Source organism: Heliconius melpomene, chromosome 10 (genome assembly GCF_056956725.1).
Source record: "Heliconius melpomene rosina isolate 202511_hmr_F chromosome 10, ASM5695672v1, whole genome shotgun sequence".
NCBI classification, from domain to species: domain Eukaryota; kingdom Metazoa; phylum Arthropoda; class Insecta; order Lepidoptera; family Nymphalidae; genus Heliconius; species Heliconius melpomene.
Window position 1 is genome coordinate 11,419,470 of NC_140398.1, and position 18,808 is coordinate 11,438,277.

General features: G+C 31.7%; 2 protein-coding genes across 3 annotated transcripts in view; one reads left to right on the forward strand and one right to left on the reverse strand.

Moving 5' to 3' along the window:
- Positions 1-3,829: 3,829 nt before the first annotated feature.
- LOC146535637 (agrin-like) overlaps positions 3,830-18,808 on the reverse strand; it is a 97,210-nt gene continuing 82,231 nt past the window's right edge. For both annotated transcript variants that reach the window (XM_085190652.1, XM_085190651.1), the window contains 3 exons: positions 17,618-17,804; positions 8,872-9,218; positions 3,830-8,312 (listed from right to left, as the gene is read on the reverse strand). In XM_085190652.1, coding sequence (XP_085046778.1) covers positions 8,167-8,312; positions 8,872-9,218; positions 17,618-17,804 — 680 coding nt within the window. In that variant the 3' untranslated portion in view covers positions 3,830-8,166. The remainder of the gene's footprint in view (positions 8,313-8,871; positions 9,219-17,617; positions 17,805-18,808) is intronic.
- LOC146535638 (uncharacterized) lies at positions 10,816-15,046 on the forward strand. Its single transcript, XM_085190653.1, has one exon. It carries the CDS (start codon positions 13,319-13,321, stop codon positions 14,816-14,818), a length of 1,500 nt encoding a protein of 499 aa, XP_085046779.1. The 5' UTR covers positions 10,816-13,318; the 3' UTR covers positions 14,819-15,046.

Genomic DNA, 18,808 nt, shown 5'->3' on the forward strand with positions numbered 1-18,808 from the left:
TTGTTTTATACAAATTTTGGTCGATGTGTATGTAAGGCAAGAATTTATGAAATAGAATTATTTAAATTCCCAATTTTCATAATAATTTTTCATATTCATTCTAGTCGTTCTTATTATTCGAAGATTTTTTAAATATTTTTGTTATATTTGTCTAATAATTTAATTTAATTATCTTTATACTGAAGACACACTTTTTGTTTCATTTACTGGCAATAATTAACTTTTCCTTAAACTAATAGTCTCCGAAGAGCCATCACTCGTAGGTCGTAGTTCGTGACCTTCCTTATTTCATAGAAACTGTACAGGCAAAGAATTTAAAAAGTAAGTAAGACAAGTTTTAGTTTTGCTATAATACTCTCATCATCTTCTATTCTCTAAATAACCTTACATCACCTAAAGACGTGTTTTTGATATTCACGTTTTATTCAACATATAGCTAAGGAGGCAGATGGAACCTAATGTTAAATGATTCCGTGTCCCACCTTCAGCCCAATTTTTGCAATATTGTATATTGAGTGCAGGAACTCAACGCCGCGCTATGTCTCCTTACTAGAGCAAGGAAATAAAAATAATTCAACCTTACGACAAAGAATCGAACCCACAATTGTCGTGATCATACAAACGTTGAAGAGCAACAGACAGACAACCCCCTCACATACCTGAAGTTACGTAGCATAAACTTGTGGCTTCGCCATGACGGCGACGTTCCTTTTCATTTTTAAAATTAATTTTATTCAAATTTACAAATTGAAATTGTCTTCAACTTTCCATTTTGAAGATCTCATTTACTAGTAAGTCTTATATAACTTGAGATTTAAACTTAATCTTCGTAATACTTGTTTTAGTATAATATTAATAATATTAAGCAAATAATAATATCTAGTTAATAGCGCTTATTAAATACAGTAGACAAGGAACAGCGGCTTAAATCCCGCACACGGAATGTTAATATTAAACAAACAGATGTCTGCTGCGATCTAGTTAATACAGAATGCAGGGTAGTTTTCCTCTGAGCGGGTGGATATAAAATAATGGAGGGAGAAGAAGAAAATTGATCTATGAACATCTGAAAAGATGACAAAAGGAAAAAAATGAAAAGGCCATTTATATTAAATTACTACTCGTACATATAAGCTATTTGAATATTAATTTAAAATTACACAATCAATGTTTTTATATTTATTCCGTTAAGCCTATATTTCAAAAAGGGTTTTTTTTATCAATGTACATCAAAAACACAAAAATAATCTTGTATTGTCTTCTGAAAAACTTATCTTCGTGCTAGCAAAGAATGATAATATATGAAAATTCAAATCAAAAATGAGTTTTTATAAAAATTTAAACTATACTATATATTTATATAGTGTGAAAAAAAGAAAACTGTTTATATTACGACAGCTATTCCTATGTTTACGTTTAATTAGTAGTGAAATTTTTATGAGCCATTCTTCAAAAGCTTTCGTGATCGTTGATTGTTAGGAAAACAATTTGCAACTTCCAGATTGTGAGTCAAGGGCATCAAATGTATAGTCTAATTTACTGTCCGTGAAATGTTTTTGATGGAACATTGATAAAGCACGTTTCGTTCTTTCGTTACTTTCTTCCGATTGAAATGTAGATGGTAGATATGAGGCGCTATACAATTTCACCTTTTTCATGATTCATTATTGTTAATAGGTTAAGTTTTTTTTTTCTATTTTATTGGAACGATAAATTGTGATAAGTTTATCTAGTTTTGGGGTTATGTCACTTAAATTCTAAAATATTGTCTACAATTTTCCGCTTTGTTTTCCATTTGGCCTTGAAATTTTCTAGGTTATTTTCTAGGATATATGAAGTAGAAATGAAGAGTAAATATGTGTATGTAGGTAGGTGTCATTAAAAATATAAATACTGACCTGGAATACAATTGAACTTATTACTTTTACCATTTGGCCTTGAAATTGTCTAGGTTATTTTCTAGGAAATATGAAGTAGAAATGAAGAGTAAATATGTGTATGTAGGTAGGTGTCATTAAAAATATAAATACTTACCTGGAATACAATTGAACTTATAAAAAAACTTACCTATTACTTTATTACTCACATTTTTACTCGCATGAATTTTAATATTTAAAAAACTAATTTAAAAAAAGTAAAATGCAAATAGACGTATTTTTTTAACATAATATTTATCAATTGATTTATAAGAAACCACGCTAGCTTCGTATCAGTTAATTACTAAGACAGTCCGCGTCTGCATTATAATTTCAACAAATTTTACAGAGATCCTATTAGTAGCTTTTGAATAATTAATTTAAATAAATTAACCCGAGAACATTTAAAATATAAATTATAAATTTCTAAATATTTTCAAGAGCAGAGACTTAAGCAGAATAAGCATAAGATGCTTAAATACTGATAAGTAGCAAAAGGGGTGAGTAGCGGAAACTCAATATGCATAATAATTAACTTTAAAGCTTTCTTATCTACCGTTGTTATTTTTTTAGATTATCTTAGTTGGATTTATTTTACATTTGAACGCTAGCGTTTCTGTAAAATTATTTAAAGACTAGCGGACGCGCGCAGCTTCGCTTGCGTATTTAAGGGTGAATTCTAATAACCCATGAAACATGTGTTCAATGAAATATTTTTAAGAGTCTAAATTTCAAATTTTATAAAAATCGGTGGCGATCTTAAGATTTTTCCATACAAACTTTCAACCCCTTATTTGCACCCTTAGGGGGTGAATTCTAGAAAACCATTTAACATATGTTCAATTAAATATTTTTAAGAGTCTAAATATCAAATTTTATAAAAATCGGTGGCGATTTAAGAATTTTCCCATACAAACTTTCAACCCCTTATTTGCACCCTTAGGGGGTGAACTCTAGAAAACCATGAAACATGTGTTTAATTATATACGTTTAAGAGTCTGAATTTCAAATTTTATAAAAATTGGTGACGATTTAAAAAAAACCTATACAAACTTTCAACCCCTTATTTGCACCCTTAGGGGAAGAATTCAAGAAAACGATGAAACACGTATTCAATTAAATACTTTTAAAAATCTAAATTTCAAATTTTATAACAATCGGTGCCGATTTAAAATTTTTTCCATACAAACTTTGAGCCCCTATTTTACCCCTTTAGGGTTAAAATTTTTCAAAATCCCTTCTTAGTGGATGTCCAGATTACGAAAGTAAATATCTGTCCAAATTTCACGTTTCTACGCACAGCGGTTACGGCTGTGCGTGCGTCTTACCTCAGTCAGTGAGGACAAGTCCTTTTATATATATAGATAATATATAATGTTAGGATGGTTTTGAATGTTAATACGTGTTGAAATAGGAAGAGAAAATTTATTTATTTCTGAAACCCATTCGTCATTTTTACTAAAGAACTAGTGACCATCCACCACTTCTTTTGCGTAGACTTCACTTCACTTCACCATTGAAATATCCATTGTCATTAAAAGTTAGACCATTAAGATTAGCGAAATTCAACGCCGAACAGTATAGTAGATAGTAGTTTACCTAAGTGAAAATCGAACTGACAACCGTTTACAGCCAGACGCAGTCAACTGCGCTACGACAGTCTAATTTTTCAATATTTTCTTATATACCAATGGAAAATTCCCATTACGCTGAACAACGTCTGTTAAGGCTGGCTGTTATGAAAAATCTAGATCTTGTCTAGGCCGAACAGCTATACAACAAAAACTGTTTCATTAACATCTGTTCAGTATTTTATAAAATATCCAAAAAGACATACAATGATATTAAAATCGAAGATTCATATTTTACGAGTGTTTTTATATAGAATAAAAGCCATAAATAAAACAACAAGATATCTGCAGTCTCATTTAATTTATCATTTGTATTTAAACTAATATAGGTACATCAAAACACACATGCGTAATAAATTAGATCGGAAGATATTTTAAGAGTTTCGAGGTCGGCGACTATGAATAATTATTCAAATTATTCAGCTGTTGAGTTACTCGAGATAGTCAACGTAGCTGTTACCAATATAATAGTTATAAAAAAAATACTGGTATTTTATTTATAGTGTTAATATTTTTAGTGAAATAACTAAAAGTTATTTTTTGCCAATCATTCTTAAACGTTCACCTCTTTGAGAACCAACTGTGATATCACTACGGGTCATTATTGCTGCACTCATCCGAGCTTTCGGACGAATAATACCATAAACCTATTTCAAACCATTTGTAGTAAAACGTAGAAACAATATGGCAAAGAGTGACGAGAAATTGAACTTTATGTGTGAGTATACACAGTTCAAATTTACATGTTTGTTACTGACAATCGAAAACCGTAATAGGCTATTTCGATTCGACAATGCTTTATAAAGTGTACGCAAGGATAAACTCTTATTGGGGCACACTTTTTGCCACATCGCTAAATATTGATTTGATTTACACATTCATATTTCCTGTATACAGTAAGTAAGCGAATATTTGTAAATTATGCTTTTCGTAGAACAAAAAAGCATTTAGAAGTCGATAGTTAAACACAAGTCGGTCGTCAATACGATAAAATCTTTAGTTAAATGTAAAAATGCAAGAAAGCTCATTTTCCAAATGTGTTTTAGCTCTACGAATAGCACGAACTTAATTCCCCCATCGTCCGATATGTCTCGAATCAATGGCAGAAAACTTAACCTAATTCTAGTATAGAAACGGTTACGTTACGTTTCATGAAGCACTACCACGTTATAAAATTAACACTAAACGCTGCGTAGATATTTTAATATTGTCATTGTTTACTTTAAATTAGCATTTACGTATTATATTAAACATGTATATGTATTACAGTAGAAAACATGTAGATTGTAAAGCAATTAAAATATATAAAAAACTTTAAATTTGATTATATTGTGTTTATTTTATTTATGCGAAATTATTCGATTAAAATCGATTCATCAACTAAAACAATTGAAGATTCAAATATTATAAATTCGCTGTTACAATACAGTTTTGAACAAAATTCTAAAATTCATATCAAAAAAGCTATAGAGCGTATGCTTACTTAAAGAAAAGTTCGCAACTTGAAAGTAGTGGACAAACGACATCGAATAAGTAACGATTAAGCGTCTTGTAAAAAAATCTAGTCTATAACTATTTACATATATTACAAAACGTTATAAGTACATGGAACTGAATATGGAATAAATAAAATATTTTATGGGACAAGATGAATGGGAAATATTTCTATGTAATATTAAACATCAAAGTCCAAGTAGGGTAGATCTATAATGAAATGAAATGTAGAATATTTATCAATAACTATAAAAAATGAGGAATACGAAAGCGGTTAACAATTGTTTTTCTTACAGTGTCTTTAGAATTGTCGAAATATTCGATTTTCGAAATATTGCGTTCATTGATTTTACGACATTAGTTAAATATTAATTTCAAATTAAACTGTGGTATAGCTTATATATTGTAAATACCGATTCGGATAGCTATTTGTAAATTAAAAGACCAATTTCATACATTTTACATTATGAATGAAATGATTAATTTCTTTTAAAATGTATAGGAAAGATGTAGAACAAAAGTAAATGACAGAAATTTAAACTTTACACAATATTGACTAAATTTTTCAAAATATAAATAAACTTTGAAAAGCTATTTACTTTCTAACGACTTTAGTGAAGTACTGTGACGTGCATTCCCCTCATGAATCGAAATACCTATTAAAATGTACTAAAACGTAAGGTGATTCCTATCGTACGGCTGTAGTGTTGCGTGACTGTAATGTTGCTAATCTACATTAAAAACAAAGCGTTAAAGTGTTTTGCAGTTTGTCTAGACATTTTATTTTTCCTAGAATTTGTCTAAAATACATTACAATATCCAGACTTCCTGAATTCAATGGGGGAAGTTTTAAAAACAAGAAAGGTTGTCTAAATGCTTTTTTATATATTTTTTTTTAGTAAATAGAAACAAGTACAATGTATGTGGCAGTGATTCATTTGTAAGTTTGATACAAAAAATAATTGCTAGTGATTAGTTTACAAAAAACAGAATTAGGTTATGTGATATAAATAAAAATATAATTAGTAAGCACTTGCAATATACTAGAACTATAATCTAATAAAATCGTCTACTGTACAACTATGGCACTGTTTAAAGTATAATTATTTTAATTATACGTAACCTTATTCAACATGGAATGATAACAATGGAATTGCTAAATTATAAACTTGAGGGTAGTTTGAAAATCTAAAAATCACCCCGTACATTACGGTAGTCACTTGCTAAGCTGCCTCTATTAAATATTGGCAACTTACTCCGCATTCAGAGATGTTAATTAACGTTTAACTAACATTAACTTGAACGATGTGAGCTATACGAGTAAGTATGTAATCATTTAATATCAATTAAACGTTAATTGATTATTCTGATTGCGGTTAAAGTAAATAACTATAAGAAGCGTTACATTTATAATACGGAATGTTAACATTAAAGCCCATTTAACATTAAATATCTTATATGAATACCCTTTCTAATATTCAATAATAAATTTCCACTCATATTTAATTCAGACGTAGATAGCCTATCGTCGTATGGACTACCATTAAATATAATTTCGTAATAACACATTATAATTTAAGCACATACGTGCTTTTGTTCACGATATGATAAACCTCTGACGTGTAAACCGAGCACCGATTGAACTTTTCATTGATTTAAACCTATATATCTTAAACTATAAATATAAATTATTATGGCAACATTATCTTTTGGTTATATATGTGGATGTTTTGCTACACTGTTCTATATAAGACATGTGAAAACATCGTATTGATTAAAGACAACAGAAATTAAACGAATGTATTAGATATGTATGAGTATATTCTTAAGGGCGGCAAAGTGCTTGTGGCCATGTGTCTTTTTCATATAAATGAAATACTACGTTAAAGAAATTGTTTCTTATATTTTTTGTATTAATAATTTAGCTATAATTTTTTTAATACGCTCTTTTTTCTTTCCTCTACGGATTGGAAAGTTTATTTAGTTCATTTAACATTTGATTTTTATAGAGAGAAACAATCAGATTTGAATTCGTAACCATTGATAAAAACCAGTCATAAGTATTTTTTATTTATTAATAAGTAAAATTTAACTTTAATCAAGTAAGTTTATTCCCTTTAGAACTAGGTAATGTTATTAATAATAATAACACAAATTATTCACATGCCAAACATTGAGGTCGCTTTAATCAATTGTATTATGGCGTATATAATATGTCTATGTATGTATATACAATAGGTATCTCTTACCAATTAATATCGAAGTTTTCAATTATGTAGATAATTAGTAAATTAAACAATATAATGTATTTATATATTGAAATTGACACATCGCCAGACACAATGCTACCACGAAGAAAAATATTAGCTACCAGGTACTCTAATACTAATTAATTATTATACACAAAAAATAATACTTTCACATTTCATAATCTTTCAAAGATATGACTGGGATATGACAATTTACTATGTTATTATCATTCACATTCAATATTCATCTTATGTATAATCAAATTCACTAGCTATATTTTAAATCATAATATTTTAATAATTATAATTAAAATATAATTAGCGGGCGTACTTAGAAATAATATTTAATAATTAGTACTTAAATGTCATCAATTGGCCTTAAGTCAAGTATAGGCAGCGGTGCAAAATTTTTTACTTAGGCTGAGTTAAACCCTCTTTGACTACGACATTATGTAGAAATAGAACATTATAGTATTTACGCCATTTATTTTAAGTAACATTAACAAATATAGATAGTCAACTTGACTGCACGACAGCAAAAATGTCTTACGACTTATTCATCATCAAAAGCTTGAACCTTCGTAATTACTTCATATTATCCATTCATTCAGTTACAATAACTCACGGTACGCTGCGACGAAAATTGTTACAAAATTCCGTACTTAATAGGTCGAAATTTAATGATTTTTTTAAAATATTAACTCAAATGAATTCATGAAATAAATTTCAAATCACTTTACATAAAAAAATCAATTATAATAAAACTATTGACATTTATACAAAACAAAAAAAATCAACACTTCCTCTTGAAAGTGGGCAATAATCTCGTAAACCAGTCGATAAGATCGATAAGTCGGTGTAACGAATATAACATAATTAATCGCAATATCGTACCGGAATCGACGGTCGAATGGGCGTTTTGACGTCGATGTGTCGACCGGCGGCCTTCAGCGTGACGACACAGCCGCGCAGGCCGGCGTACAGCGCACCCGGTAATCCCAGAGGCAGGGACGGCGATCCTCCTATCATGAAACGTCAAATTAATTCACTTCATAAAACAGAATAGGGGGGAAAACGTCTCGAATAGGATTTTTGCGTCAGCTTAAGAATACGATTGGCATATTTTTTACTTGTTACGCTTTTGTTCCTTTGTAGTGTATGAGGGTATTTATTCAAGCGTACTCGGTTTGTTTTATGATGGACACGGTAATTACTTTTCGGTGGGTCTAGTGTTGTTTATATTTCATTAGATTACGGGTTCAGTGTTTTGTTAAACCTATTTTTATTTTCATTAAATTGCTTGCTTAACAATAAAATTTTAAAAAGTCTTATACCTAGCTCCCCATTGCATAACTAAAAATAAGCTAAAATTATACTAGAAAACCATTAAGCGAATTTAAAAAAACAATAAAAAGCTTCACATAATCAAGCGCAACCTATTTCCCTAAAGCATAATAGGTAAATAAAAAACATGAATAATAAAAAATTGGAGTACTATTTTTTAATTAATGTAAAGCTATATCAACTTGACCCGTTCTAAGATATGCATATTTAAAGACCTGCAAGAGAATTTCGACTTACCTATCCATATTTTAGGGTTGGCTTTCGAGGGAACAAGCAGCGACTGCGAGTAGCCTCTAACTGGGGGGAGGTCGTCTACTTGCAACATCGCAAGTCTTTTGCGTCTTCTCACGACCGCCGTATGCCAAAGTCCGTCGTCGACCCTCTCTTTAGACTCTACACTTTGAAACCATTCATTCGATTCCTTTGAATCTGTATCGCTATATATAAGTTGTAGTTTCCCATTAATAAGTCCTAGTCCAATGAAATCTCGTCGAATACCAATTTTCCGTCTCCACATTATGAGACCTGACGCGTTGTTAGTTCGAAACTTTATTTCGTATCTTATACCGCGGAGGTTGCGATTCCTACAAAAAATACATTACAATTCATTATGAAAAATATTATATTACATTCATAATATTTTAAAAGCTTTTATTTACTTAAAAATATATCAAAATAGTAAATCATACGAACAGCAAAAGCAAAAAGCTATATTAATTTGTTCTTTATAAAGACTGATAAAAAAAGATTTTATATTTGAATAAATAGACATATTTGTCATTAAACAAATATAAAAATACACTAAATATCACAAATAGGGACATAACGTATGTATAAACACCGAAGCACATTCAATTCATACATAAATGGGACATTTATATGAAATAGATGACATCTATAAATAATACAGATAGGTTTATAAAGTATTAAATTTATTATTCTTTCACTATTCTAAACTATTAACGAAGCATTTGTATGCAAATAATTAGCTGTATCGAAATACATAATAGATGCAGTAGGTATATGTAATGGAAAACAGTGTTTTGAATTTATGCTCGTATGCAAATGTATAACTTTTATTATAGCGCCCGCTGCGATTTCAACACTCGGTAGCTGATGTAGGAATATTTAACAAGGGTGTTATGTACCTAATATATGGTAATATATACTGGAATAAATGCAAAAGTAAGATATTTTCCTAGTTGTATTTTATTGTTAGCACTAAAAAAGAGCTTTCATATCAATTGGGCTAGACTACGCTGTTTCTTGAATGGCAAATAATACAATTTCTATATTTTTTTAATAAATACTTTTGAGAGAGAAAATTACATATTAACTAGTGCTAAGTTAATGTTAAGTATCGAAGCAGGGCAGATTTTCATATACCATAAATCAAAGCCGTGAATAAACTATTTTTAAAGTTCTACAGCAGACTTAAATTATATATAATTCAGTAATTGACAAAAGACAAAAAAGAAAATTATAATTTAGTAACGCAATTGGTAATATTTTAGGATTCTAAAAAAAAGCTATATATTCTACCTGTTCAAGACCAAATACTAGTTCTTAAAATAATAGTTTTCTTTTCTTAATTTAAATAATTAACTTTATTATACATTATAATTAACAAATTTTAAGTAGCAACATTTTATTGTAAGTTGTTAATAATCTGTCACTGTTGACGTTTATGTTTGTCATTCTCTTGTGAATCTGTTATTAAATGGCTGCGAAGCCTTTGATCACCCTTGCGAGTGAATTATTTTCCATCCTTCTGAATCCTATTTATCCATGGTCCATGTCGAGCTGGATGTTGAGGACAACGTCTGGGATTAACGAAAATCAATTAAATCAAAGGATTTCAAGAATTTAAGGAAATATTTTTCAACGTGTGCAGAGGTTAAGTAAGCACACGAGATATCATATCACGATTTGAAGTATTCATGATTCAAATCGATCTGGATGTTGAGAACACCATCTGAAATAGAAGAAATAAGGAAAATCTATTAAATTAAAGGATTTCAAGAATATTTAAGGAAATATTTGTCAACGTGTGCAGAGGTCAAGTAAGGTCACGGGGAATCATATCACATTTTGAAGAAGTATTCTTTAGATATTTATTATTAAGTGTTTCTCTTAATACAACCCATCACTCGCAAGGTATTTAATTAAATTAAATGCTGTATCAGGTTAGTAAAATTAAATAGTTAATTTTACACGTGTCATAAACACGAATTTGTTCATGTAACTAGGTAATTGGTGAAGTTTAGTCATTTTTGAGTAAGATTTGAGAAATATATTATAAATACTGTAATTTTTATAAATTTAATATACTCAAATCTATTAATATTCACTCAAGTAAGACATTAATTTATTAATACAGTTTACTGGTCACATTAGTTCATTGAACTTTCATTCTTTGGTTTAACAGCATTCATTAACAAACATTGTTACTTTTAATTTAATTAACAAAGTCAGATCATTAAAACACTAGTCAAAGGTTTATAATTTGTACTTACATGTTTTACTGTGTCCTTTTTCTATTTGATCAGGTAGGAATTGTATTAATTTAAGGTTATACTGTAAACAATTCCAGGTGATAAAACTTATCTCCCATAATGCCTGAAGAAAAGGAATTCATTAAGAGACGCGGAAGCTATAAGGGTCGACTGACACTGTTCGTCAGTTATATCAATTCATTGGATCCTGCTTCGTTGACGGCTTCCGATATCAGTGAGTTACAATTAAGACTAGGTAAGATCGAAACTGTTTATAATCAGTTTGATGAGGTTCAAACGAACTTAGAATGTTTAGATGTGCTAGATATACAGTTGCAAGAACGCATGTCATTTGAATCTCAATATTTCACCTGCGTTGTTAAAGCACAACAATTAATAAAAAATTTTCAACGAGATGATGTTAGGTGTAAATTAATCAATGAAGCGTCTCATATACATAATCATAAGCTGGTCAAGTTACCTACTATTCAATTGCCAAAATTTAGTGGTTCTTATAGCAATTGGCTCGAGTTTCGAGATACATTTACCAGTCTCATTCATTTAAATAGCGAAATTGATGATATAAACAAGTTTCATTACTTGCGTGCTTCGTTAGAAGGGACTGCTGCAGTTGTCATCCAGTCAATTGAATTTTCAGCGAAGAATTACATTACTGCATGGACTCTTTTGTGTGAGCGGTTTGATAATAAGCGATTATTAGTTCAGCACCACATCTCAGCTTTATTTCATATTGAGGTAATAAATAAACAGTCCTCCTTTATTTTTAAAAGTGTAATTGATCAGATAAATAAAAATATTCGTGCGTTAAGCTCCCTTGGGGAGCCCACGGAACACTGGGATACACTGTTGATTTATATTATTACTCAAAAATTAGATGCGAAAGCATTCCGTGACTGGGAGGAGTTCAAAGGTCGCTTAGATAAGGATCAACCAATTAAGTTAGAATCACTTCTTGAATTCATTCGTAATCGCGCTGACTTATTAGAGACACTGGAATCCCACCATATTAAATCGTCAGTTAATAATAATAATAATAACAGTAACTTAATGAAACCTTCAAGGTATAAAGCTATGATTTCATACCACAAAAGTGAGACTATACCTTCTCCATCTTCTTCATCTTCTCCATCTAAAACACTGTGCCCTAAGTGTAACGGTGAACATAACTTGTCTAATTGTTCTGAGTTTCTTTCATTGAGCATTGACGCGAGATTACAAATGTTATCTACTTTTAAAATATGTTATAATTGTTTTCAAAAAGGACATTATGCCAATCAATGTAAAAAGTCAGGATGTAAATTGTGTAAACGTAAACACCACACTCTTGTTCATTTGTCTGGTTATAAAACAAAACAGAAAGGTAACCGACAGGTTAGCGTCGATGGCGCACGCACATCTAACGAACCTTCTAGGTCAGGCTCCGAAAACGGTATTGTTTTATCGACGAGCGTTACGTCACCGCTCCCGTGCGCTCAGCATGAAGTACTGCTGTCTACTGCACTTATTAAAATATGTGATAAGAATGATCGTGAAATTATTGCTCGCGTTATTCTCGACAGTGGTAGCACTTCATGTATTATGACGGAACGTTTATATAGTAAATTGAATACACATATAACTGAAATTGATAAATCCTTAATGGGCGTTAACAGCGTACTGTCACAGGTAAATAAAATGTGTACAGTTTCAATAAAATCATTGAATAATAAATATACTACTAGCTTGCAATGTTTTATTTTACCATCTATTACAAGTAACGTGCCATCTCAGCAATTAGATTTATCGCAGTTTAAATTCCCATCCAATATTTGCTTAGCTGACCCAAACTTTCATTCACCTGCCGGGATTGATATGATATTAGGTGCTGATGTATTCTGGGACCTATTAGGTTCTCAGCGCATAAGGTTAGGTCAAGGTCAATGTACCCTTACGTTGTGTGAAACTAAGCTTGGATGGTTAGTATGTGGTTCAGTCTCATCTAATCAGTTGTCAAATGTAAAATGCAATTTAATTAACATTGATGAGTCACTTCAACTAAACACATTAAATAATAATGTAAAAGATTTTTACAGGAGGATCGATTATGTTGGCCAGTCACGGTGAACTCTGATAAAATTCTACCTGAATTACGACCAGAAATTTCACTATTCACTACGTCCACGAGTGAAATGTCTTCCAATAATAATCAATTCATAAATTTTAATCGTTTTTCGAATATGTCTAGATTAATACGTGCTACTGCGTACGCCTTGAGATTTATTAAATTCTGTCAAAAGAATAAAATTAGTAATAATTATTTAAGTAAAACGGATTTGCAAGACGCTTTAAATTTACTATTAAGAGTCTCACAACAGGAATCATTTCCAGAGTATTCGTTGCTATTGAACCACCAGCCTTTGTTAAAAAAGAGCCCATTACTCAAATTTAATATTTTTCTTGATAAAAATAACATTATGCGTGTTGGTGGTCGCTTGGGTAACTCAGAGTACCCATATGATAAAAAGTTTCCTATATTAATACAGTCCACACATCAATTCACTAAGTTACTTGTCAATCACGAACATCAGCGACTTAAACACGCAGGGCCTCAGCTGTTACTTGCCTCAATTAGAGAACAATATTGGCCAATCGGTGGCCGTAATCTCGTCAAAGCTTGCTATCGGAATTGCGTAAGGTGCAGTCGTATGAAGGGTCAAGTCATTTCACCTATCATGGGTAATTTACCCAAAAATCGCGTATTATCCAATAGTTTTCCTTTTCAGTCTGTAGGCGTTGATTATGCCGGCCCAATTTATTCTGCTAGCCGTCAAGGTCGTGGATGCAGATTGGTAAAAGTATACATTGTACTTTTTATTTGTTTTTCAACTAAAGCCGTTCATATTGAGCTAGTAGGCGACTTGACCAGCAATAATTATTTATTAGCGTTAAGGAGGTTCATTGCACGAAGGGGAAAACCCTTAAATATTTACTCGGATAATGGGACTTCATTTGTTGGTGCTTACAACGAATTATCAAAATTTTTAAAGCATAATTGTAATTCGCTGTCATCGGCTGCCGCCAATGACCAAATTGAATTTCATTTTATACCGGCATATTCGCCGCATTTCGGAGGCTTATGGGAGGCAGGTGTAAAATCAACCAAATTTCATCTTCAGCGAGTGTTGGGAAATTGTAATTTGACATTTGAGGAACTTTACACAGTTTTAGTTCAAATTGAGGCGATCCTCAACTCCCGACCGCTTACACCTCTATCGCCAGAACCCGAAGACTTCATGCCTCTTACTCCAGGACATTTTATCATCGGACGACCACTGATGTCTTTACCGACTCCTGATCATGGCGACTCTCCTTACAATCACTTAACTCGATTCCAGCGGATCGAACAGTTACGACGGCATTTCTGGTCCAGGTGGAGCAAGGAATATATCTCGGAGCTCCAACAAAGAATAAAATGGCGTACCTGTAAAGATGGCTTGCTTATGAATTCCCTTGTTCTTCTCAAAGAGGACAATCTACCACCATTAAAGTGGAGACTGGGTCGAGTGGTTGCTGTATTCCCTGGTGGTGATGGAGTTAACAGAGTGGCCGATATTAAAACCTCAACAGGAGTGGTCCGAAGGTCTTTCAGTAAAATATGTCCACTTCCAGTAGCCAACGAGTCGTGTTGAAAGGCCAGCTTTCAACGGCCGGGGGCATGTTCAAGACCAAATACTAGTTCTTAAAATAATAGTTTTCTTTTCTTAATTTAAATAATTAACTTTATTATACATTATAATTAACAAATTTTAAGTAGCAACATTTTATTGTAAGTTGTTAATAATCTGTCACTGTTGACGTTTATGTTTGTCATTCTCTTGTGAATCTGTTATTAAATGGCTGCGAAGCCTTTGATCACCCTTGCGAGTGAATTATTTTCCATCCTTCTGAATCCTATTTATCCACTACCTACTCTAATCAAAAATACTTTTTGAAACACGAACCCGTTAAACAATAGCTTGCTGGTGGTAAAAATAAAAATAAATTTCAATATCCTCTATTATGCAGCCCCAGCTACAATACCCGGCAATAATGCGTGCGTTTCATTTTCACGCGAATGCTCGCGCGGATTATATTATTATCGAGTGGACGGAACGGACCGCATCATATAAAATGCATGAAAACATCCGAACGGATTTTGTGTTGCGCTCAGACCACTTCGTCAATAATTTACGCACCACTTAACTAAACGGTACATTCGAAAACGGAATGTTCAAATCCGTTGCTACTTTTTTAACGGCGAAGGAAGGAATAATGGAAAAATCATCGGCCTCTACGCTGTTGTTATCAAACGAACCGATTTGTTCTTCTTTTTGTTTTCGATTATCAGAATGAATTTACTCATTCATTATTCATAAAATGACAATAAACAAATTATGAGGCCGAATTCATATCATATATTATTTATTTTTCATATCCAAAAACAAAAGCGAATTATTCGTAAGTAGACAATTTTACATCACGATAGGTAATCATTTCATTAAATAGAATTTACACAATTGGCAATAAAAAAAATTACTGACAAAGTAGTACGGATTGATAATGAGGATAACTAATTTGGTTCTCGAAAATTTAGTCGTCATGGAGCGTTTCACCGACAAGCAGCGAGTATTCTGTATAAAAGATTATAATAAAAATTACACTCTGATTAAAAAACAGTTGGGAGTCTAAGATTAATAAGAACAGAAGAAACTGTATGCGAAGTATCGACGTCCGTATAAAGTGATTTACAATAAATTTTAATTAATAAACCAACTGAGGTCTGTCAACTAAGGCCAGTCATGGGGTCATGGGCCAGTCAGGGCACAAAGTGTGACGGTAAACGGGTCGCTGAAAATGGTTACATATTTACTTTATTAAGAAATCAACACTATTATTTGTAGGTTTTCTATATTCTTTTTTAAATTCGCTCAACGCTTTGCCCACTCGTTATAAAAACTGTTTACTACAAAACATTTTGTACAAATTAAAAAAGACATTATTTTAATCATTTGTCTTGTACTTTTTCTAAAGCTAAAATAGAAAGGGTAAAAGGCAAGCAAATTGAAGATCCAACGCCATGCAGAAATAAACAGAGCCTAAGGCATTGCACATGCCGCACAAGTTCAAGCGAGGTAAGTTAAATGCTTAAATATTGGAAGCCTTTAATGAATTAAGTTAGTTCAGCGTATAACAGTTCGACACAAGTTGACGTCATTGAAAGGACGTTACGAGTTTCGCATATTCCATCGAATTGAGGCAAGTCACGTACGAGCACTTTAGCGTGATCTGATAGATTCAACTCAATTTACAAAGGCTAATGAAGTCCCACTATTGGAATAAGCTCCGAATGTATAATGCGATTTAATGTCTAACTTAGAAATGTTTGTCATATTGTTGCCAGTTACTGCCATAATATAATCATAGCTAAATTGTAGTTACATTGAAATAGAAGTTTAAATTAGATAACGTGCATAGTATGTGTAAAGGTTAAACAAGTAAAGTAAATTTACCTAATCTATGTTATATTGTAGATCGATTCATTAAAACTTATATCTAAGTACGTTATTGCGAGCAACCTTCGAGTGCTATCTTACGTCATAATGTCCTTCACCTTCTGGGTTAGTTTGTAAGCTAGAAAAAAGAAATTGTGTCAATAAAATTAATGTTATTTAATAAAAGGAAAGAATTTCTAAATTAAGAAATGACTTACTCCTAATACAATGTTAACGAATGAAGGAAGCAGTATGGTCAACTTTGTTTAGTCAAAGACAAATAAATTTCAGTAATTGGTGATAAACGACTAATATCTAGGTAAATTACCCATTTTCTATCGCTATAAACTTAAAAAGATATGCTTCAAGAATTGAAGCATAATTGATGCAGATAATGTGAATTAAATATCAAATAAAACTGTGAAACAAAAATAATTCACACACATCATTAATACAATAAAATAGAAACAATTTAACTTATATCGTTTTCCTACTATTAGCAATATTAATTAAACAATTAATATTTCATAATATACAAGTGATATTATTGTTTCAAAAAGTCATTACGGATTACCGTCAATCGAGAAATTGACTGCAGCGTATCAACGTGCAATCAGCGTGGATAAAATTGATAACATTATTATCGTAAACAATGCGGGCATTTGCGATGCGACGGACCACACGAAAATGAAAGCGACCTTAATGGTATGTAACAATCAAATTATCCATTGATTTAAATGATATTTTTCTGCTGCAATTACTTTATTAATCTGTGGCTTTTATATTCATTAGCGTAATTGACGACACAATGAAACATATTGAAAATGATAAATTATCGTTAATTTAACTAATAAATTGATATTGGAGCACAATGGTTGTTGTTATAATGTTGTCTATTGATTTAATAGATGCGGAGAGGGTTTTATCGGTATGAATATTAATCCGTTTGGAACTTACCTGCGGCCGCCCCGGCTTCTGTACGAGTAATAATTATTTCCGTCGAACTTAATGGGCGCTCCGTCGTTTAACATCTCCACTTTTAATTGGACCTCGCAGTTCCTCCCCTGATACCCGTCTGGGCATGTACATTTGTATTCGTTCAGCAACGGTATACACGTACCGTTGTTTTTGCAAGGGGTGAGACCTAGATGGATGTTGCATTTATTAAAGTAATGGTTTTATAACGAAAATAATTTACATAAATTTAATATACAATCGTATCCTATATCTTATAAAACAAAGTCGCTTTTCGTGTCTGTCTGAACTTTCTAACTCTTCTTCTTCTAAACCACCCAACGGATTTTTATGCGGTTTTCACCATTAGGTCGAGTATTTCTCAGGGAAGGTTTATATATAGTTTATTATTTGTACATTCTTATGTAAATTAACATAAATAAGATAAATGTTTATAAAGTCCTACCCGTTGAGACACTTTCGCGCATGCGCTGCTTTAATGGTAAGTACTACATGAAGATAATGTACTGGAGTATTATTCCTCTTAAAAAGATCTACAAAAAAGTCCGCGAGAGCATATTTTTATCTTTTAAGGATAACGTGTAGTGATCATATTTCTGTCTAAAAATAGTAATTTCAATATATTTTTTATTGTGAGGGATATTTTTCCATAATGGTATTAATCCTTATCCTTTAAAATACTTTATTAATTTTCTACGTTAAACGAAGATAAAATTTGCTTTTTACACTATTTCGAAATTGCGAATAGTTTTAGAGAAAAACGTATTTAATTGTTGACACATCCCGCCGTTAACATATCAGCTGTATGTTACTCAAGTTACACTTATTCCTTACTCTCAGCATATAAATAAGTATATTAGTTACGTTGACCATTTAATGTAGACCAAAACTGTCTTTTACTGTTTTTTCATTTTAATAAATACTTTAGAAGTTGTTACAATATCAAAACATCCTTGCTGCGAAACGCGCCCCGCGACGTTTCGCTTATACAAGCGCGTCATGAGCAGTCATCGGTGGTTCAGTGGTAGAATGCTCGCCTGCCACGCGGACGGCCCGGGTTCGATTCCCGGCCAATGCATTCTATTTAATTTTTCTCACAGGCAGCCACGTACTGCTTGCTTTTCATCAGGGACAGAATACCCTCTTCAGCATTAACCACAAGCTCGAAAAAAA